Source organism: Microtus oregoni, unplaced genomic scaffold (genome assembly GCF_018167655.1).
Source record: "Microtus oregoni isolate MIOR12 unplaced genomic scaffold, Mior012 000005F_ref0000423, whole genome shotgun sequence".
In the NCBI taxonomy this organism is placed as follows: domain Eukaryota; kingdom Metazoa; phylum Chordata; class Mammalia; order Rodentia; family Cricetidae; genus Microtus; species Microtus oregoni.
In genome coordinates, this window is record NW_024543064.1 from 41425340 (window position 1) to 41449126 (window position 23787).

Below are 23787 nucleotides of genomic sequence, written 5' to 3' on the forward strand. Positions count from 1 at the left end.
ACATCAGTATTTGGGTTGGACATAGGCTTGTTATGGTAATGCAGATGAAGCCCCGGATTTAATAAGACTGAAAAACACCAGGAGCAACAGGAACCATAACAGGATATTGCAGAGAGATCTAGAAGCTTCCTCAGGCTTCTTTACTAAACAGGGCAGGGCTGGCCAGGCAGGGCCAGGCAAGGGTGGGGTTACCTGGAGGCCAGCAGGGTTCAGGACTAAGGAGCAGAACTGGGGAGCAGGCTCCTCTCTCCACACCCAGGCTGCCTGGTACCCGATCAAGCAGAGGCTTCACAGGCTAAATTTAAACCAGCTGCCAGCACGGGGGTGTTGCAGTTAGATGGGGTAAGGGGAGCTTACCTCATGAAAGCTGTGGAAATGCTGCTGGGAAGATAATAAAAGGATTAACTGCTATTTTAGTGGGCCATTTACTCCTCAATCAAAACGTCTCATCTATTTCCTGTCCTCCAGAGGCCTCAGGTCCAAGATTCCTTTGTCTATTACAGACATAGTAGCACAGGCCTGTCATGAGAAATTAATAATTTTACAGGGATGGGAGCTGTTATTCACCTGGGTGTGGGCCGGGGTCTGCCCGTTGCCCTGGTTACCGACTCCACCACCATGGGTGGGGCTCCATTGAAGTTCCCACTGCAGATGGCTGCACCCAGGGCCCCAGAGAAGCAGCTATATTAACAAGGGCACTGCAACAGATAGGGATGTGAGTTCAATACCCCTCTGGTGGTTACTGGTGTTATAATTTTGGACAACTTTATCATCACTACTATTCTGATTCTTAGCCTCTGTTATCTTTTTTCTATTATTTTCTCTGACTAGCGGTGTGACCTGGAACCAATTGTGCAACCTCTCTGAGCCTCCATTTTTCTCATCTGTAAAATGGAGGTGTACAGTATCTATTCACAGAGCTGATGAGGATGACATGGAGCTGCCACTTAGAACACGCCTGCGAAGTTGGCGGTCAGCAGCTGCTTGCCTAACTGTCACCATTGCACTTCTAACCTGCAGGGGGTAAAGTTAAGAGTGTGGGAAGCTGGCCAGACTCATCTGACCTCTGATCCTTGTTTTTCCACATGTAAAAGCCTTGGGTTTCATCGTGACCTGATAAAGACTAAATGCAATCCCCAGGAGGCATCAACACCACCCCCAGGAAGCCCTCTGGGCTCCTCTCCCTGGGCCTCTTCAACCTCCATCTAGGGCTGTCACAGCCTGGTCCCTGATGGCCTGAGGACACATCCCTGACTGTGACAGAAGCAAACCTAGGCCCCCAGTGTCCTGTAGAGGACGGAATCAGGTGGGACCCTTGACCAGGAGAGACCCAAGGCTGTTCTGAGCACCCAGCGCCCCCCAGCTGGGGATCAAGTTATCTCACAGGGCACCCGTGGATGCTGGGATTCTGCACAGAAGGCCCCAGCATGAGAAGGCTGCTGGCCCTTAGTTTACTTCCTGGGTCTACACAGGTACCCTGGGTTCCCAACAGGAGGAAACTGTGATTGACAACTGTGGCTCAGCGGCTCGAGAGGAGACAGGCTGTTGCTAGCAGTCCTGACCTATGGACTTGCTGATCTTTCCCATCCTGGAGATAAGGCACGTCTTTCATTAATTTTCATTAAGTCATGTGTCTTAAGACCCCACATAGATGTGGCATCTTCAGAGACAAGCCTAGCCACCAGCCCTCCTGCCCACATACTCTCTGCCTCGAAACGTCCAAGTAAAATTCTCCACCAGCTCGGAGCCCTTTCCCCATACCTCTGTGCCACACGACAGTTCACAAGCCCAGTCTCTACCCTCCTCCTCTCCAGGGCTGTCCACCTTTAGCCTATCTATGGACTGATAGACTCCCTATCCTTCAAGACTGGAGAACACACTCAGTCTACATCCAGCTCAGTGTCACAAGCAGGTGAGCCCTGGGGATAAGTGTGGCCCCAAGAAAATGACTTTACACCACAGTGACTAACTCCTCTTATCTGATGGCCCACGAATGTCACCTTGTGCTCTGACCAGGGACGTGGAGCCCTTCTAAGACTGCAAGTGACACACACCTTTGGTGCCAAGCAGAACAGAACTACAGGCTGGAAACACTACTGTCTGGCAGTGAGCAAGGGGAGACGGGCATGGCCCAGGTGCTGTGTACCATTGGTGTTGTATAGCAGCCTCAGGCTCCAGCCCTCCATCCCAGGCTGCTGCGTCTGGAGGGCAGAGGATAGGTACGGGGCCTAAGATCTCTCTCCTAGACTCTGATAAGGCTTTCCACTCTAGCAAGCACAGGACGTGGACATGACCAGCCAGGAGGGCCAGGCAGGGTGCCTGCTTCTAATTCGTGTGTATCTGCATGAATGCTCAGGCACACACATGCTTCTTTCTCCCTGGACCTTTGTCTCAACCCCAGCCGGAGCATTGCTGGTGTCGTGCAGAGCCAGACCTCAGCTCCAAGCCTGTCCTAGAGGTCCAGGACCTCTCTACAGAAGCCAGGGCTGTCGAGGTACACTGGGTAAAGGCCAGGGTTGGAGGAAGGCACACTTCACTCACCATCTGCCACCCTCGGGTGACATGGAAAAGATAAGCCTGGCCAGGCTTGCTTTAGGTTCAGAGGTCACGTGGCACCAGGCTGTGTGGCTTGCTAGACTACATCTAACACCATCTAATGCTTCAGTGTGGGGGCCAGGACCCCCGGCAGGGACAAGGCAATCCTGTCAAGGTTCCCAGTGACAGGAACCCAGACGGTCTTATTCATCTGCCGCACCCCCAACCCCAGACTTTGTGGGAGCCTGGTCTTATTCCCAAAGGGGGTCTTTCTAGTGCAGTGGGTGGTGCAGCTCTGTGAGGGACACTGAGAGGGCCTGGTAGCCCCTGGACTCACCATGCACTTGTTGGGCTTCTCTCCCGAGTGTACCCTCATGTGGATGAGCAGCTTGTAGCGGGCGTTGAAGGGCTTGTAGCGGCGCACGCAGCCGGCCCAGAAGCAGGTGAAGTCTTCGCCTTTGCGCTGGTCGATGTGGCTCTTCTCGATGTGCCGCACCAGCTCCTCCTGCTGCTCGTAGGCTGCGCAACAGTCCACCCAGCGGCATGCCTGCTGCCCGGCCACCATCCTGCCCGCCAGGCCGAGCCCGAGGCCTCCAAGGCCGGGGCCGGCTGGCAACTGAGGCAGTGGGTAGGGGGGTGGCAAACCCTGCTGGTGAGGAGCAAAGAGCTCTGAGAACTCGTCCAGGGGCTCCTGCTTCAGGAAGCCTGACTTCCGGCATGCTTCGAGCTGCAAGCTGCCCTCGTGGACATCACTGGATGCAGGCCCAGGCCCCGGCTGTGATCGCTTGGGAGGTCCCCCCAGCTCTCCTGGCAAAGGTGGGCTTCGGAGTCCATTTACACAGCTAACTAGAGCTGTCTGGGAAGAGTGGATGGCAGGATTGATGTCAGAGGAGGCACAGGGGGAGGAAGAGGCTGAAGAGGTGGGGGGCAGGCCCAGGAGGCAGCAGCGTTTCAGGCTGCCCTCAGGGAGGTGGGCCTCAGGTTGGGGACCCAGGCCCGAGACAGGTTCATTGCCCAAAAGGTAGCAGGAAGGTGCAGGATTAGCGAGGCCTCGGCCTGAGAAGTCCAACTCTGGCTGCAGGTTTGTGGAAGATGGGGCCCGGCAGTGGGTGGGCAGGGGCGTGTGGGCACTGGCCATGGCCTGGTAGTCAGGTAGGGCTTCCTGCTTGATGTGTTGAGCTGCTTGGAGGCTGCCATTCATGTATGTAGCCTGGGGTCTGGGTGACCTGGAAGACAGTAGCCAGAGCGATTATGAAAGGCAGGTACTCTCCAGGGGTCAGGCAGGGCTCACAGAAGCAGACAACAAGGACCTGGAGGAGTCCAAGGAAGAAGTGAAGGTTGAGAGATGGAGTGTGTGAAAGACCAGAACTTGCTGTGCCAAGGGCAGGGAAGAGGCAAGAAGCAGAAAAGCAAGAGCAGGAGGAGGAGACAGCCTAGAAAGAGATGCTGGAGACAGAAGAGGCAAGAAGGCTAACCAGGGAAGGGATGAGGATACCAGGAAAAAGATGCTGGAGACAGGAGAGGCAGGAAGGCTAACCAGGGGATGAATGAGGATACCAGAAAGGATATAACCTTTTGCCAAAACCCGGCCCATCCACCACTCTGTCGCCATCTTGCTGGCCTCCCAGCTTCCCTATGGTCAGCCCCGACCCTCCCCTCTGAGCTTCAAGTGAGTGCTGTGGGCAAAAGGCTATGGTTGGCATTTTGAGGCATCTCCGGGTCCAACAGGGTTTAAATTCTACTTACACGCCCCTTGGAATTTTAATTTCTTGTAATCTTTACTTCATTTAATGGCATCTAGCCCTACCTAGCCTGTCTTTCCATGGCTGGTGTGACGGGGTGGGAGCTGAGGCACAGAGTGAGGGGACAAGAGTCTCAGGATGCCCCAGAATTTTGAGCTCAGATGTGAGTATGTGGAGCTGCAGTTCTGGGGAGGAACATGGGAGATAGGAGACCAAGTCTGAGGTTGAGGTCAGCTCCATTCTAGATGGCAAAGTCTGGCAAATTGCTTCACTCTGGGCAAGTTTGGGGCCTCTATCCTCAGCAATAGCCAAACAGTTCTGTTCCTGATCATGAAAATGGCAGGATGTGGGCTAGCCACAGAGGCCATCTTTACCATGTGACTGGTCCGCAGTTTCTTCCACCCCCTTTACAGGAGGCCATGCTCAGAAAGGCAAAGGAATGTCTGCACAGACCCGTCCACCACAGCCGGTGGTGACCGGGTAGGATACAGGCAGAAACGTCAGGGAGAGACTGCCCCCAGAAGACTGAAGATGGGAGAGACCTGGAGGGTGATACTGGCAGAAGCCCCTTAGAGTTGCTCTAGGACCTGGAGGCCTGGTCCCATGCTCAGAGCCTGACTAGCATGCCCTGTCTGGCTCTGCTTCCTCATCTGTGAGACAAGAACCACACCACTATATGGAGAACTAAGGGGATGATGGCTGGGTTTAAGGGTTAGCACCCTGGGAAGGAGAGGGTTAGGCCATGGTACCATTACGACTGCGTCTACAAGGCCACTTCCCATGGCTCCCACAGGCAGAACTGAGCTTGCCAAGACAGCCTTGAGACCTAGTCCCTGCCCCTCTGGCTCCAGGAGCTTAGACAATGGGTGGAGAGAATGGGAGTTAGGGGAAGAGAGTCAGAGCCAGAGCTGGAGGCACTCAGAGCTTGGCCTCTCACCCTAGATCACTCAGGATCAGTGGGGGAAGTAGGACCTGAGGCTTGAGGGCCTGGGCCATCATGCAGTAGCAAGCCAGTGCCAGGCCTGGAGCAGGAGCCCAGTTTCCATCTCCTGTGCAGAACTGACTGCAAGCTCTCCTTGAATGGAGGCCCGCGGGACATGCCTGTCTCTTAGACACGAAACAACTTCCCATTTGGGGCTTCTCCCTCGGCATGTCTGCTGAGGAGCAAATGCACAAGCCGTTCCCAGGGGTGGGGACACTGGGCCTGCCACAGCTAGCAGCAAGTTCTACTGAAAGAGTCGACAGGAAAGTAGGGACTTTGTAAAATTCAGAGAAATGACACCATAGCTGCTGCTTTAGCCGGGCACAATGCTGGCAGAGAAAGGCTGGCAGACAGGGCAGTGGGAAGCACCAGTCTGGAGCTTTTACAAATGGCTCCAGGTCAATGAACCGACAAAGGCTGCAGCATCTGACTGGGTTAGGAATGTAACTGACAGTAATCAGAATGTCCTCTGTGGGAAGAGTGTGAGGTTCCAGCCTGAGGTCTCAAGGGTGTGGCAGGATCTGGCTTTTTCTCCCTGTCCCTGGGTGGCCTGGCAGGTGGTTCTGAGCTTTATATTCTCTCTAGAATTTGTGAGCCCAGGGCCCTGAGTGCACAGTGGCTAAGAGGCAGATGCACCAGGTACCCCCTACCCCTGCGAGCTGACTCCTATCTTAACAGTGGAATGATGGGTACTAAGTTCTATCTGGTACAGGAGCAAAGCTTTAAAGGACATGTGTCTCCTGTTTTAAACACGCTCGCAACCCCAAAGCCAAAGGTGATGGGGCAAGAGCAGACGCCTGGGTCTTTGAGTCAGAATTCCAGCATGCTCACAATGCCATTCCTGGGAAGCCAGCATCCTACCACTATGCTGACTGGGAGAACCGTATCATTTCTCTAGGGCATCAACATTCTAAGTTAATGGCATAGACCTCCTTTGGATCATTGTCTTTGTGAAGGTGTTCAACTTGAGCCATCAGTTTTTGCATCAGTGTGGGGGGGTGGGGAGAGGTCTTCCCACCTAGGGGCTCAGTTTCTGTCCTCAAAGCCCATAGCCTCAGCTGAGGTCTCTTTACTCAGTGGTATGTGATGATTCTGCTGAGAAATATTGGCAGTCAGCAATACGGAGAGGTGGGGGAGGGGCTTCAAAAGGCCAAGGCCTCGTGTTGTGAACATGTGGGCCCACTCAGCACAGAGCCAGGAGGTCACAGGGGTAGCGGAGGGGCAGGAAGCTGGGGCCTGATGCCAAGGCCTCCTGGTTCTATGAGGCCTCTTTACTGTGTGCTTCTCTTTGTACTTTACAGATCAAGAAAGGGGCTCTAGAGGCTAGGTATCTTTCCTCAGGTCCCCTGGGGACCTAGTGATAGAAGTGAGACAGGATCTCATCCAAACATTATACTGACCACCGTGAGGGTGGGGACGACACCCATATTAAGCACAGAAATGTCAAAATTGGGGTATTGCTAACGTTACTTAAACCTCTGCCCTGCCTCAGTTTCCATTCGTGTACTCCATGACGGCCACTGGACAGCAGGGGAACCTGGGCCCAGGTCTGTGGGACCCAGTGGGACAGTAGCTCACAGGAAGCAGTCATCAGCACCGGGAACTAGGCTGCAGGCAAGGTGACCAAGCCAGGCAGAAGAGCAAGGGCTAGAGACAGGAAGGACAACAGAATGCAGAGGGAGGCCTACTGCAGAGAGGCAGGCCTGGACTCGGGCATGGTCTAGAATGGAGTCATGTTCTTTTAGAAGATGAGGTGAACTAAAAGTGTCGGCTCAGATCCAGCCAATCAGAGGTTGTGTAGCCGACACTGAACCAGTAGAGGATTCTGATACAGACTCTCCCGTGCCTGGTACTGTCAAAATGATACTTAAAGGGATAAATGATGCTTCTGATTATTTTTTTTTAGCAAAATTAAAGCAACAAACAGTCCACACAGTTCAACATAAAATTCATCTCCCCTTCCCACCCCCAGGAACATGTCCTGCCAAAGCATCGGGGACTAATCCAGGCAACAGAAACACGTGACTATCACTAACAAGCAGGCAATATGAAGCCTAAGAGATACTTATTCCTGTTATGGGCTGGACTAGCCTCTCCCAATTTATGTAGGAAGTCTAACCTTCAAAGTACTTACATTTGGAGACAGGGCCTTAAGCATGAAATTAAACTATGTGGGGTTATGAAGGCCCTTACTACAATATGTCTGATTCCTTCATAAGATAGGAGCACAGACCCCAGAGATAAAGGGTTGCCCATGTGACTGCCTGTCAGCCAAGGGGACAGATCTGGGGGAACCACACATGTCAACCCTTGATCTTGGGCTTCCAGCCCCCCAGAACTATGAGAAATAAATGTCTTTTATTTAAGCCACCCAATCTATGACATTTATTATGACAGTCTGACCAAATGAATTAACTCTTTCAAAACAGAAGCCTTGCTGATATCAGAGAAGGCCACAGGAAATCAAAATTCTCAGTGTCCTCCTATCTAGTAATGTTCAGCACTCCTGGAATGGGGATCCTTGCCCCTACCCCCAAGGACACCAGCACTGGCCCAGCACTGGGCACAGGGCAGGCACTACGTGGCTGGTGGAGCAATGGAGCATGAACTAGGATCTGGGCTGGTATCCAGAGCCTCATGCCCATGAAGTGGGCACCAGGCATGCTGCCCCCAAGATCAGTAGTGTGCACCCACAAAAACATGCACATGGAACCACCTCAACCTGTGAAACAAGGACATGTGCCTCATTGAAGCCATTGTGTCCCCTAGGATCTCTTGAGAAAACAAGGAGGGCCTGCACTAGGCATCTCTGTGCCAACGGACTCAGACACGTCCTGGTCCCTTTGCGTCTCAGTTTCTCTGTGTGACCTGTTAGCCAGGCAGACTAGGTGAGGTGGAAGGAATGGACACATACCTGTTAGGGTGGGGGAAATGAAGCAGCCTCTCGCAGACAGGGAGATGATCCCGGGGAGGTGGGGTCCCTGCAGGGAGAAACAGACCCTGGTGGCAGGAGGGGCTGGGACCCTCGGGCAGGTCCAGGTCCAGCAGGCTCTTCTCTGGGCAGTGTCCGTAGCTCCCATTCACTAGGTGGAAACAACAGGAAAGAGGAGACAGGTGAATGAACAGCTACCAGGGAGCTCGGGGAGAGGACAGAGCCCTGAACCATCTGAACGCCTTGCTGCATTTGAGGCCTGGGACACCTTATTTGGTTTGCAGAATCACTTGGCAGAATCTGTGATTAAAAACCGTCAGTTCTCAGGTGTGCACGCTAAGCTCCATTGCTTGAACGACTGTCAGCAAACAGTGAATTCTGTCAGTCAGACACACTGGTGAGCCAAAGAGATGGTTCCTCAATGCCCATCGACTGTTATCTACAACCGCCTCAGAGTGGGAACTCAGATGCTGGGCAGGGGCTTGGGTTCTAACATGCTGGACTTGGGAGCTGCCATTCTGGGTGTGCCTCAGAGGTTGGGAGGCGATGCTGCAGCAGGGGGTCCTGGAAGTGGAGGTGTTTGGGATACATGTGTCAAGAAGGAGGTGTCTGCCCAACTTTATCATCTAGGGCCACTTCATACCAAAGCCTCCTCTATACTACTTCAAGATCCCATCACACCGCGGTCAGTATGGTTGTCCATCTCTGTGTCCTGTGGTTCTCTGATGGCCCAGCTATCCTATTCTCTACACTCTTGTCTGCTTATAGGTTCTATTGAGGCAGTACATGGAATGGCCCTAAAAACCCCGTAACGTGAACACAAATGTCAGATATGCTTGCTAATAAGCCTCTCTCACTGCCCCTCAACCACAGGTGCTCATCTATGGACAAGGGCAATTGATCTGGAAAATATTCCTTTCGGCTTTATGCCCTGTCACTTCTGGGGGTAATGCTTTGGAACATGAGGATCATAGCATGAGCCTCTTCACTTCCCAGAACCCCTTCTACAACTCGGGCCTGTCCCGATGTGCGCTGACCCTCTGCTCCTTCAGGTACCACGGTGCTAGCACCTACAGGAGCCCCAGTAAAGAAGAGTACTCTTGGGTTATGCAGTACTTTGAAAGATTAAAATGCCTCAGAGATGTGGCAAAATGTTATACTGACTGTCCAAGTAGTCTAGATACTGTCAACCCTGAGCAAAGAAACAGGAAACCCCTAAGCTAAGGACAAAGACAGCAATGAGGCCACATATGATCTACTACGTACAAGCCATGGATTCCCCACTGCCTGGCAAAGGGATACGATTATACTTATTTCCATACATGCGGAAACTGAGGCTCATGCAAATTACATTGATCACTCAAGAGCACGCAACTAGACTGTGTTCTTGTCTCAAGTCTGCGAGCCCCCAACCCACACCCTAACTTCTGTGTGATAAGAAGTGAGTAGCCTTTTAAGACAGCACTTCCAGTCCTAGCTAGGCTGAGACCAGGTGGCTATGACAGACAGTACTAACTCTCCCCAGTTCTGAACAGCACTTTACAGTGTACAGATGAGAAGGCACAACTTTCAAGGCTCCGTGTTGGGTGAGTGCTCCAAATAACATCTGTTCCACGCCATTTCCCTGGCGGCACCCGCCTGTCCTGCTGCGTGGACCGCTCGCTCCGCTGGATTTGGCGGCTGCCCAGTCAGCCCTTCTTAGGGTTATGCTTTAATAACTTGGTTGTTTTTTAATTAAAAAGAAACCCCTGGTAACAAATGTGAATGGCCCAAGTTAATGAGAGCAGGCTGCAGCTCATTTAACTCTGACTCCGCTTGGCCGTCCTCGCCTTTTCCAGATCGTTTCTGCATGCGATTTTATTGTCCCACTGAGGCAAACCCTGGGACTGGCCTCCAAAAACTGTGGATAATTTTATGACCACTAATGGCATTTGGAGCAGAGAGCATCACAGGGGCTGTTCTGCCAGGATCTCTCCCAGATCCTGGAGGTTAGGGTGGTTCTAAGCTTCCTTCCAGAAATTCAGAGCCATATGGGTCATGTACTTCCTCCTGCAAGCGGAGTGCGGAGAAGGAAGGTGGACTTAAGGAGCAGTGGGGACAGGCTGGGGAGGAATGGTGATAGGCCTTGCATATATTCAGTCCTTCCTCTTCAAGCCTCCGAGGGCAGGCTTGAAACATTTTTTTGTTTTGTTTTGTTTTGTTTTCCCAGCTCTGCTGAAGAGATAGAAGGCCTCTGACCAGGCTCAGGGACACAACCCAAGCCCAGACCTCTTGGACTTTGAAACCCAAGTATTGTTCTGTCTGTCCCCGTCCCCCTCCTCGTCTGCCCCCAACAAATGTTCCCAAACAGTAAACATAGACAGAATAGGGTTAACCGTTTTGCCAAGGTCACACAGGAAAGACAGACTGAGCTAATTAGAGTCATCAGCAACAAACAGCAGATGAAGGAATGGTTGGACCTTTTAGCTGCTTCTCTGCTGAAGTCCGGGAGAGCCCTCCCAGCAATAAACAAAGAAGTGATGCTGGAAAGAAAGGGAGAGGCTCTGAGGCCAAAGTTGGCATTGGCTGCTGTTGCAAGCCTGCTCAAGTCCTTGTCTCCTGTCCTCCACCTGGCCCAGCGGGAAGCTCTGACTTCTGAACTTGGCAGAGCTGAGAATCAGAGTTGACCTGATGGAGGAAGGTCATTGGCTAATAAAGGAACTGCCTTGGACCATTTTATTGGTTAGAGGATAGGTGGGAGGAGTAGACAGAACAGAACGCTGGGAGGAAGAGGAAGTGAGGGCAGAGTCTCAACAGCTCTCCTCTCGGGAGCAGACGCCTGAGAGAGACGCCATGCCCCGCTCCCGGGATGAAGCTCCGACCCAGGATGGACATAGGCTAGAATCTTCCTGGTAAGCGCACCTTGGGGTGCCATACACAGATGATTAGAAATGGGCTAAATTAATATGTGAGAACTAGCCTAGAAGAAGCTAGATAAAAAAGGGCCAAGCAATGATTAAATGAATACAGTTTGTATGTTATTATTTCGGGCATAAGCTAGCCGAGCAGGCGGCCGGGGTGCTGGGGAGGCAGCCCCGCCACCCTCATTACTACATTGACTGAATGGTCACCTAAGGTCACCTAGCAACCACTGGCACAGCTGGAGCTCTAGTCCATGTCAAACTGTGCTAGGTCTCCTGCTTCCTCAAAGGCTGGACATGGAACCTCAGGCTGCCATCTCTTCCACAGAGATACATCTACAGAACAAATGTAGGCACCATCTCCTCTCTGGCGGAGTCTTTTTCTCCATCCCCAAGGGCGTCACAAGACCCAGAGTAGGCCTGCTCCTGTTCATGTTTTGTCTCCAGGAGGGAGGATGGCGAGTGGGAAGATGGGAGCTGTCCGTCTAGCCCCCTGCGGCCCTAATGGAGGGGTATCCAGATAAAGTTGGGCACAGAGTAGCTGTGTTTCCTTCTAGACCATGAAGGCAAGAATGGACCCTACATCCTGGCTTTCTCCAAGCACAAGAAGCCCCTTGACAAATGGTGAGAAATCCTTCAGAGTCAGGGCTGGAACTGTGAGTATACGAAGAAACAGGCTCCAAAAGGAAAAGGATCAGCAAAGCATGGACTACACTTCTGAAACTAGGTCAGAAGCGGGTTCTGCTTTCCTGGCCTGGCCTTGGTTTTCTTGTCTGACACCTACTTCACAGGGTTGTGGTGACAAGGGAGACACATATGATGGAGTCTTAGCTTAGATTGAACACTCGAAGAGTAAGAACGATGCTAGTTGCTTGTGCTGTGCTTCCTGGAGCTCAGGCAGGGCTCTAAGAAGCAGTTCATCCCCAGGCAGGCTAGGTCTAGACGGTCCAAAGCCAGACTCTGAAGGACAAACTCCCTGACTTAGGGTTCACCAAACGCAGGGTTCAGTAGCCTGAATAAAACCCCAATGAGTCAGTCTGAAGGAAATGGCTCTCACGGTACACCCAGAAGCTTTGCACATTACCTTAATACCCTGAATATAAAGTAGAACCACACCCAAAGTGACTCCCATGAGAACATTCCACTGTGCTGAAACCTGCCACTCTCAGCATCCAAGGCCCGGGGCGCCTCCTATAGTAACCTGCAGCCATCTGCAGGGACCAGAAAAGCATAAGTGATAACTGATTTCTGTTTTCCAACAAGCAAGTTTTTTAGAACCAACAAGCTACCAGACCAGGGACAAGGTTATATAAAATCTTCACACTCTACTGTGAGACTCACTGCAGTCCTCAGGAGCTGGTAGGCAGGCTCAGAGCAGCAAGTAAGCTGCCCAAGTCCACACAGCAAGTGCAGAGGTCAGAAGTGCTTGGTGACTTAGCCACCTAGTCAGCCAAGTATTTCTGCAAACAAGCAGACAACCAGCGGGCTGACTGGGGAGCCACGGCTACTACACCCTGCCATGGCAGAACCCAAACAACACAGGAGGGAGAGGGGCTGCCCTTCCAACAGGATTTTATGGGAAGACAGATCCTTGGCTCTTGGGATGTGATGGTTTGAGTATGAAATGTCCCTCACAGGCCCATATATTTGAAAACTTGGTCCTCAGCCAGTGGTACAGTTTTAGGAGGTTGTGAAACATTCGGGACAGGCATTTGAGGGTTACTGTGAGGCCTGGCTTCTGGCCCAAGCTCTCTGCTTCCATGACATGAATAGCTGCCTCATTCTCCTGCCTCCATATTGCCTTGTCAGTCAGGGGCTGGAACTGTAAACTGAAACTTTAAACTTCCTTAAGTTGGGACAGGTATTTTTTATCACACGATAAGAAAGACAACCATGGCCGTTAGTCTGATGATCACCGAAGGAGCTAAGGATTCAACCAGGAACTGCTATCCTTTCCTGCATCTACAAAGTGGGGAAACATTTAAGGGTAGCACTGACAATGGAAAGTCAACCACTCAGCACAAAGCTAGCCCTGGTGGGCACACTGATGGATGGGGCTCCAGCCTGGCCCTAGGGCCCCACAGCCTGGGCTCACCCATCCATCTGGGTGTTATGGCTCATTCTCACAATGTTGTGCTAGGGCATGTCCTTACCAATCCAGAGACCCCTGGAAGTTCCTCTCCAGGACGTCCTCTGGTCTCAGCCCTCTTTGAGCTCTCCCACCACCCAGCTCTTGGCAGCCCTGTGAGTGCACATGGCCCAGGCCCCACACTTCACATCTCATCTCTATCCCAAGAGCTGGATTATATCACACACACACACACACACACACACACACACACACACTGGCTGTGCTGCACACTGGCTTGTAGGAATAGTTAGAGCTCCACCTCCTGCAAAAGCCTGCCATAGCCCCAGGACAAAGATCTTGGTTTCAGAACTGCTATTAGCAGGCCTAGCTCCAGCTGTGAACTGGCCCAACCTTCTCCATACGGAAAACAGGGGCCCTGTGGAGGAGGAGGGGGCTTGCTCATCTTATCCAACAGGTAGGCAGCTGGAAATGCTAAGAGTGTGGTTGTCTGTGAACTGTCAAGTTCACTCCGGTGCCTCCTCTGTCAGACAGTGTCATTTAGGGGAACTGAACAATCTCGGCACACACACCGAAGGTAAAGTCCAAGTCCACCATTGATTGACTTTCTGGATGGCTGACTCGGGGTGAGTGGTTTTCCCTTCTACATCTGATTCTTCCTATGCAAAATGGGGTTCAGAATCTCAGCTGAGGGGTGGCTGTGCACACTGGAGGAGACAATGCATGCAGGACCCCTGGCGTGGCTTCTGGTGCAGCTGGCATTCTGAAAAAGGCTCCTGTGTTTTGGTCTCTTGACAGGCATGGAGATAAAGGCTGCTCTCCTGAGCAGTGAGCGTCAGTGAGCACAGAAGAGCAGTCTCAGGCCCGGCACGCCTTGCCAGTAGCCCTTCCCAAGGAGTGTGAGTGAGCACAGGCTATGCCGAGCCTCAGCTTCCCCTCATGTGAGGAGTAAGCAGCAGGGGCATCACAGAGCACAGAGGACTCAGGGCCTCCTAATCCAGGCCCAGTGAGGAGTTCACCTAAGGGGACAGAGAAGAGGCACAGAAGAGCCTCTTTTCTTAACACGTGGGTTAAGACGTGCAGCTGGGTCAACTGGATGAGAAGCAGCGAGGCACAGAAGGCCAGGTTTCTCTGCATCTGAGCAAGATAGAAAGCCGAGGCCCACTCGCTTACTGGAGTGTTGGGGTATTCATGGCTACCAGGGGGCCTGTAACCTGGACAGGGCCTCCACAGCAGCAGCTCCTGATGGCTGAAGTCTTGCTCCAGGCTTAAAGCCGCCCATCATCTCTTATCCCAGACCACAAGAACCCCATAAATTCCCCCTTTAAAGCTAAGCTAGATTTATAGGGACTCAGGCCAATAAAACCTGAGCCAGCTCACCTCAAGATGGCACGGCCACAGAAACTGAGCAAAGCCGCAGCTCTATCCCAGGCCAGACAGGCCATGGACAGCCCAAGACGGTTACACACGTGAACGTAAACATGCTGGCATACAGACACATGGAAGGACCAATTCTTTCCTCACATTTTTACGTACTAATTGTAAAAATAAAAATAATAAATAAAAATGAAGATAGGCAATAACGAAAAAGTCAGTGGCTACTAGCCAGAGAGCCACACTAAACATGGAGAAAACGGTTAAAAAAAAAAAAAAAAGAAAAGAAAGAAAAACAAAGGGGAAAAAAAGCTCGGCAGTTCCTTCCCATGTGTCTGCATACTGCTTTTACTTGTAAAAATCAGGATGATAAAATGATCAACATATCTTCTTATTCTGTCTTTTCCTTGTAATGATGAATAAATACCAAAGTTAATGACATTCCTGTTATCTGTCCTGTGCAGTCCTTGGCTCTGTCCATGACATAGGCAGAGTATGGGATGTGTCTATGGTCACACCACGATAAACAACTGTCAGCATACAAGGCGAGCTCCGCCACACCAGGAAGGCTGCTCCATATAAAGACCATGGAGAGAAGAGGACCATCACTCTCCCAATGTGAGTCTCCTGCGGCTGTAACAAGAAGCAAAGAGCCCAACACTGTCCTGGTGTATGAGTCTCATGTGGCTGTTACAACAAGCACAGAGCCCATCACTCTCGCGGTGTGTGTCTCATGTGGCTGTTACAACAAGCACAGAGCCCATCACTCTCCCAATGTGAGTCTCCTGCAGCTGTAACAAGAAGCAAAGAGCCCAACACTGTCCTGGTGTATGAGTCTCATGTGGCTGTTACAACAAGCACAGAGCCCATCACTCTCGCGGTATGTGAATCTCATGTGGCTGTTACAACAAGCACACAGCCCATCACTCTCCCAATGTGAGTCTCCTGCGGCTGTAACAAGAAGCAAAGAGCCCAACACTGTCCTGGTGTATGAGTCTCATGTGGCTGTTACAACAAGCACAGAACCCATCACTCTCGCGGTGTGTTGAGTCTCATGTGGCTGTTACAACAAGCACAGAACCCATCACTCTCGCGGTGTGTTGAGTCTCATGTGGCTGTTGTTACAACAAGCACAGTCCAACACTGTCCTGGTGTGAGTCTCCTGCAGGTGTTACAAGAAGCACACAGCCAAAGTGGTTGGACAATTGAATTTTATTTAAAGTGTAGAGACTAGTAGGCTTAGATTGAAGTCTCCAGCAGTTTGGGTTCTGGTGAAGGCTATTTTTCATGGCTCACAGACACTACTTTCTCACTATGGGCTTGCATGGCCTGGCCTTGGCGCATGCTCACAGAAAGAGAGTGGCGAGCATTCTGGTGTCTTTTTATTAACACACTAGTTCTGCTCGTCAGGACCCTACACTTATAAACCTACCTAACCTTATCACTTCTCTACTGCAAATGCAGCCACACTGGGGGGCTAGGATTGCAACACGTGAACCTGGAGGAAGAGAACACGCTGGGATCAGTCTGGACCAGCTCTGCGACCTTGTGAAGAGCACACGCTTCCTCTTCTCTGTGGCACAGCATATGAAGCTGAAACCATTGCCACACTACACGAGGTACCCAGGGCAGATCCTGACGCAGGGCAGGCACTGTGCACTGCATCTGCCCTCAGCCTTACCCCCGTGCCAATCAGCGTGGTCTAGTCCTCTCAGCTAGGGACTAGCACAGACATCAAGCACAAGCTGGTTTAGGTCAGAAGCCTGGAGAGAGCATCCCTGGTTCTCTTGCATGCGGACATGGGTAGCGCTGGGAACTGGCTGAAGCCATCTTGTTCAAGGAGGAGCTATTATGTCGCAAAGAGAATTGGCGTGAGGACAAAATCAGAAACTCAGGAACCTCAAGCAGAACAGGGGAGCAGTTCTCAGCACTTGAGAACAGGTTAATTCTTACAGTGTTTAACACCTTTTACAGCCAAAAAGACCTCGTTAATACAATATCCCATGAAGCACTCTGGCAGTCTTTCTAATGTGAATATTTAGTCCATTTACACCACTTATAGTCAGTGTAATTACCATGTGTTCTGAATTAAATCTAAAATTTTACTATGAACTTATTTGTTCTACCTATTCTGTATTTTTTTCTTCTTCATCCTCAACTTCTTTCATATTAAGTGGCTCTTATGACTCTGTTTTCTGCCTTTGTCAGCTCATCAGATACACCTTGCTCTACTTCTCACAGTTACCTTGACATATTACTGTCTAATAGGTAAGGTTTTTTTCCTGCATTGGCAGAGCAAAAACCACAGGACTCAATTCCACCCACCACCCCCATACACAACACATTCTTGTTGATATTCATCCCCCCCTTATTTTAATTCTGCTATTCTGTCCCACCCTGTCCATGTTCCTGTGTCCAATAACACCAGCATCTGAACCACTTCTGAACCCGTGCTGTGTTTCCCCACTTTTGGTCCTATCTCCTGCATCTGGACCACTTCTGAACCTGTGTTGTGTTTCCCCACTTTCAGGCCTATCTCCAGCATCTGGACCACTTCTGAACCCGTGCTGTGTTTCCCCACTTTTGGTCCTATCAATCTCTGTGTAGCCCTGGCTTTCTGTTGCCGTGTGTCTAGCTCATCCTTTCTCATAGGGTGCTCCCCTTCAGGGGCTCCGATTGGAGGCATGGGATGTCAGGCTCCTCCTTCTGGACTCTGTACTTCAGTATCTGTCTTTCTAGAACTCGAAGCCATTGAAAGCTTGTCTAGCTTCTCGGCCTCTAACTGTCGGGCTCTGTCCACATTCTCACCCTTTGCCTATGTCTCTTCTGCACCAGCAAACATGAGGGGCAGAAAAAGCAATGCAGGATGACAGATTTCAGCGTATCTGTCTCCCTGGGAGCAGCCTTTCAGGCTCTGACTGTCCTGGGGCCCTAAACTCCGACTGAGAGGTTACATGCACAGTAAGGCTGCAAAAGGCTCCTTGAGTGTTCTGCATGCCTTGCAAACAGTGAATGCCTGCCAAGAAGGCATGGCACCCAGTGTCACCGTCACCTCAATGCACTGTTCTCTCCCATACACTGATCTTTCAGATCCTGGCTGCTTGGTGGCTCTTTAATGTCTTTAAGGATTAAATGCACCCCACCCCCTAAAGCCCACCACATTGAACTTTAATTCCTGCTGTGTGGTATTAACAGCTGACTCTATAGCAGGTGTTTATCTCACAGGCATTATCCATGCATCCGGGCAGAGCCCCTTTTTCTGGGGAGAGGATTTCTTGTAGTGGGAGTCTAGTCAGCATCACACAGAATGGACTGGTGCCCTCTTGTTCTCTCTTGCCCTATTTAATGCCCTAGCTATGTGCAGCCTTCTGCCACGACATGAAGCGGCAAGGAAACTGCTGCCAAATGCCCTCGAATTTCACAGTTCCAGCCTCCAGAACCACGAGTCATAAATTCTGTTCAGTGTACGTGACCTCTGCTCAGGTTCTGAATGGCAACAACACAGGACAGACCAAGGCAGAAGCGTAGTCTGACACAAGTCATTTTGTTACAGACCGGGTATGAAAATACTCTTCCAATAAATAATTGTCATGACCATGTAGTTCCTATTTCACGGCTGTCCATACTTTATTCCTTATAGTTATAGTGAAAAATTGTTTAGAAAAGAGAAAAACAGTCATGTTGTGATCATCTATCTTACATGTATTCGTATCTTATAGCCTTAGGATAATTTCCTGGATATGCACAGTTGCTGAGTCCAAAGATATGCACAGTGTTAAGCACAGCCTTACTTACTGTCCAAAGGGCACCATCCCTGTACGCTAGCAGCAACACTCCTGCTTCCTTGAGCATGACCTGGCTATTCCCGCTGAGAGTCAGCAGTCAGCCGGGGAGATGGCTTGGTGGGTGAGGTGTTTGCTGTGCAAGCCTGACAGCTGCATTTGATCCCTAACACGCAAGAAGAGCATACACTCCTAAAAACTCCCCTACAACATCCATGCCCGTGCAGCATCCTATGTGTGCCTGTGCTCCTCCCTCCCTCCCCACCCCTCCCCATGTGTGCCTGTACTCCTCCCTCCCTCCCTCCCTCCTCATCCCTTCCATATGCATGCCTAAACTTCCCTCCCTCCCTCCTGCTCCATCCCATCCCACCCAGAAACAAAAATCTGTTAGTTTAACAGTTTAGAGCCACTAGTAATAGAAAAGAACAGGAGACTTTTTCTATGCCCACCAAAAGCATGGTTGAGCCAACTACAGAAAATAAACAGAAATCTGATAGGCATTAGACATGATACAGTGAGATGCCACCGCAACGCAGAAAGTCCGATTCAAAAGCTGCAGCTGCTTAAACAGGAAGTTTGTGAACGGTGTTTGGGTAGTTTCTCCTCCAGCTCACATGCGTTTCTCACTGAATGGCCTCTTACTCACAAAGTGTGTATCAGACAGGAACTGAGACTGTCTCACAGTTATGAGGGAATCATTTACCAAGCATGCCCTCTGCCAGCCTGGCCTGTGTGAAAGAGGGGGCCCTCAACACCCGCTGAAGGAGCTGGACACCGGACTGAGCAGCTGCCAATGGCAAATGTGGAGTAGGAGAATCTGCCTCTCCACAAAGCACTGTACCATAGCTTTTCCTGGACTTATGAAAAATTTTCCTCACGAGAGAAAACACTTTTAAGAGTTCCATTCAACAAAAAGGCCACTGGGGATACAGTTCAGTGGCAGAGCACATGCTTAGAATACTCTGGGTTTCAAGCTTAGTCCCCAGTGCCACAAAAACAAACACCAGGAAAGGACAGGATCTGAACATCCATACAAAAAAATGGAAAAGGAATTGATATATCAGATGTTAACAATGAGCACACACGCACTGAATTCCTAGCTGTGTGCCAGGAAGAGGCACCAGAAATCCAGCTTCCCTCCGCTCTGGGCACCATAAACATGCTGAGCAAGAAATAAAAACCTTGACTCACGTGGCACTTGCCTTCTGGTAGGAGAGATGACCATTTTCTTTTTTTTTTTTTTTTTTTTTTTGGTTTTTCGAGACAGGGTTTCTCTATGGTTTTGGAGCCTGTCCTGGAACTAGCTCTTGTAGACCAGGCTGGTCTCGAACTCCCAGAGATCCGCCTGCCTCTGCCTCCCAAGTGCTGGGATTAAAGGCGTGCGCCACCACCGCCCGGCTGAGATGACCATTTTCAAAGAAATAAATTAACTCTATCACACTGGGTAGATAGTACACGCTATGAGTGAAAACAAAGGGAAGAAGCTAGACAGTGAGGAGATGCAGGGCAGTCAGTGTAGGGGAAGGTCTGTCTGCGCAGGGTCAAGGGGAGGGGAGGCAGAAGCCGCGTGGCCTTGTAAGGACGTGCATTCTAGGTGGGGTGATAGCAAGCAAAGGTCCTAAAAATCGGTGTTCCAGAGAAGGGACACAGAAGGCATGAGAAGAAGAGCCCAGTAAGCAACAGAGAAGCTAGCGAGGCCACAGGAGATGCTAGGACTGTCCTGCAAAACTCTCTGTGGTGACAACAGTGCTGGCTTTAGTCTGTCCTAGCAGGAAGCCACTGGTCCCGAGCAGGGAGTGGCAGATATGACAGGTCATGGGCTCCAGTCTGGCTTTGCACAGAGAAGGCTTCAGATGGAAGGGCAGCGACCCAGAGGTGTGGCTTTAGGACTAAGAGATTCTAACTTTCTCGGCTCCCTTTTAGGTCAGAGGAAATAGGTCACATAACTCTAGGCACTGCCCCATCTCAAACAACTTTCCACAAACATAGGTAAAATTTACAGGGTATATATTTTAAAATAGGCTTTAAATCTCTCTACTACACATATCAAAATACTTCATACTGTTTTTGAAATGAATAAACAATCCTTGAGGCCACATCAAAGGCTTGAATTAGATTCCTGCTGCCTGGCTTGTCAGTGACTGTCCTCCAGGCTGCTCAGTTTGCAAGCTCCCCCTGGAGCCCTGGTCCCCCACAAGCAACCAATAGAAGGCTATCTGGACACTTCCTAAAAGGAGCCTGAAACATTTGGCTACTGGAATAGATACACTGCCAGGGCTTCTCAAGGCCCAGGATCCTCTTTCTCAGGGAATGCCTCAGTTCCTGTTATAGGGACGTTGACCAAGTCAGGCAGAAAAGATGCAAAATGTCTCTTTGTGGCAATGGAGATCCTGGAGAATCAGGGACCAACCAGGGACCCAAGGAAACAAATCTGAGACCCTCCTAAGGATGGAGAAGGACAACCTAGTAAATAAATCCAGATCCTTCTTAAAGCTTAATCATGGAGAGACCATGGTCCCAAAACTGAAAAGCTGAGCTCTCTATGCATCTGCGAACCTAGCGCTCATCTTTCTCTCACCTGTGATGCTATAGATCCACAAAGCTCAGCATCTCCATTAAGATGGGCCAAAGAGCCAATGATACCAGGCTCCATGCTCTCTGATCCTACCCCTGCATATTCTTGGACACTTGTCCTGTCTGGCTCAAGATACCCAGGGAGGACAATAATGATCACCAAAAGTCACTTGTTTTTAGCCAAGCTCGGAAAGCAAGGGCGGTAATGGGGTGGTAAGAAATCCAGAGGAAATGGCTGTTGGTTTCTATAAAACCCGAGGATGGACAGCAAGTCTAGAACCATGGGTGTTAACAGAGGTGTGTATTTACAACCCACCTTTTAAACAAGCTAAATAGTTAACTCCTATGTCCATGTTGTTCTTCTTAAGACTGCTATTAATGTTTCTTCTAACTTTTGGAAAACATGTAAAACCCAAGAAGGATGATGGGCCAGCAGCAGGGTGCCAGCTCCAGACAGTTCAACAGTAGGGATGGAGATGTGGTACCCATGCCTCCTGTCTGCAAGAAGGATCAGTAACTATGAGAGAATACAGTCAGTCCCTGGCAGGATTTTGACATTATGACGGCAGGCAGGAGGTAGAGCGTCACACATTTGGCAGAAACCACTCTTGAACTTTAAGATGCTCTCTTGGTGATGGCCAGTGGCAGTGAGCCACCCCTCCCTCCCCACTCCATAGGCTGGGAATAGTAAATGCATACTGTGTTTCCCCCTTACAGTGGGTTTAGCCAAGGAGAGAAGTGCCCCATAAAGGAGGGCATCCCCACCTCCAGGAAACAGCGCCGTGTCAAGAAGTGGCCTGGGAGGAAGAAGTGGGAATGACTCCTTGGCCTTCAGAAGAGGCTCAGAATTCTGTCCTCTGTGGAAAAGATTACTCGTCCCACAGATTGGTCCAAAGGCTGGGAAAGCCTGCAGGGCAAGGCACAGTTTTGGCGTCTGAGAAATCCCACTAGCTCCACCCCAGATCTGAATCCACCCAGCTCTGAGGGTCCTCCCCCAGGAAGCCCCGTGATGGGGGGGTGGCTGCTCGCCCACTCTCTTCCCCAGCTCTTCAGTCTACACCCTCAAGTCCAGGCATCACTGCAACGGGGGTTGGGAGAGGGCCACTCCAGGGAGCAGAGTAGAAGGCACTGGAGGGTTTCTGGTGGTCACAGTGACTGGCGGCCACTGTCATTCAGTGGGGTAAAGACCAACTTCCTGCCAAGGGGTGGGTCAGTCCTAAGCTAACTGTTCAGTATCATGCCAGATATTCAAAACATCTGTAAACAAGCAGTCCAGTTATGAAAGCCAGAACATAGGTCCATTTCACACAGAAAACAAAATGCTTTTTCATGGTTGTAATATCCACTAAAATTTCCAGCCCTGGAACTGCATGTAAATTAGGGAAAGACGGTACCATGTTTTGTTTGGAAGCTGCCCAAGGGTTGTTCACCATTTCAGAGAATCACGTCACCTCAGCCACTCTGCCTGCGACTTTGTGTTTGCAGCCACCAAGCAGGGTGACGATGCACACAGGTGTGACAGCTGACAACTTCACCGGGCCAGTGGTGTCTGAGCATGCTCACAAGGAAAGACAGGACTTAAAGGCCTACCTCCCTTTCATTCCGTCTTTAGGTCGCAATGACAGCATTCTATGGAGTTTGTCTAACCAGTAGTGCAGGCAGGGAACGTTGTAGAGGGAGTCCTCAGGAGTGAAAGGAGGCCATACAGAAGGGCCCTGTGAGGAGGAAGTTGCCCTGCAGGCAACCTCTGACCCAGGCCTACTATGAAAGCCAGATCTTCCCTAGGCCACAAAAGCAAGCATGGCAGGGTCAAGCTTTGGGCCAAGGGTGTCTCACTCCACTCCACAGAGGCACCCCAAGAAGGAAACTGGGTCTGGCTTCCCTGAACCCCAAGGTCTATTCTGTGACGAGGTCCTGAACTTGGAGACGCCTACGAGAGGGCAGACACATGGCTCCATACAAGCTGCCCAGCAAGGAAAGCTGGCAGTCCAGATCTGTGCTGGGGTGAGGAGAGGCGAGCCAGGCTTTCCTCAGGTACCTATGCAGGGCCTTGGCACAGGCACTAGATACTGACTGAAGCCTGCAGATGGACTCAGTGCCGTGCCCTGGCCCAGGCCAATGCCCCATTTCAGCTTTTCCCTTTCCTCAGCCTCCCCCACTTCTCTCATCCTTACCAATCCTGCCTCTCTTAAAGCCAGAATCTTCCATCTGGACCAATCTCCTCTCCTCCCTAAATCACCCTACCACAGCCAGGACAATCTTTCTAAATAACAAAAATCTGGCCCAGATGTGGCCATGTCTCCCCCTGATCCCAATCCTCTGTGCTCCACTGCCTAGGACGTAACTGTTGAGCCAATCAAGAAAGACTAATCTTCAGCCTGGTTTCCATGCAGAAGCCCATCCCCATAGTTCCTGCCATGGTACTGCAGTTCATGGTGCCTGGCTGCTCACAGCTTCCCCAGAGCTGCCCTGTTCTGATTCCGCTTGCTCTGCCTGGACTAAGTGTCCCCATCCTCTCTGAGTTTCCTTTGCACTGGGCAGGTAAGAATACCAAATGTCAGTTGGGAGAACCACTGACTAAAAGAATCAATGCTGAACTGAGCAATGTCAAGGGAGACAGAGCCTTGGAGACTAGAAAAGACCCGTTTATGAAGACAGACAGCCCAGAAGCCCTTCAGGATGACAGGTGTAGGGCCCACTGAAGCCATGATCTCTACTGTCAAGTTACTCTTTCTTGTGTAAAACAGGCCCTTATCCCAAGAGGCTCCATTTTATAAGCAGCTTTTGACTTTATTTTGAGGGTGTTTGATGGTGCCTGGGAAGACCCACAAACACCCCCATCTGTCTGGCACTATCCATGCAGTACAGATGGACTTA

The 23787-nt window shown here is 50.8% G+C and overlaps 1 protein-coding gene across 1 annotated transcript in view; it reads right to left on the reverse strand.

Annotated features, from left to right (window-relative positions):
• Glis1 (GLIS family zinc finger 1) overlaps window positions 1–23787 on the reverse strand; it is a 192883-nt gene that overhangs the window by 63316 nt on the left and 105780 nt on the right. The window contains exons 3-4 of the mRNA XM_041651146.1: window positions 8174–8342; window positions 2873–3761 (exon numbers count right to left, since the gene is read on the reverse strand). Of these exons, the coding sequence (XP_041507080.1) occupies window positions 2873–3761; window positions 8174–8342 (1058 nt within the window). The remainder of the gene's footprint in view (window positions 1–2872; window positions 3762–8173; window positions 8343–23787) is intronic.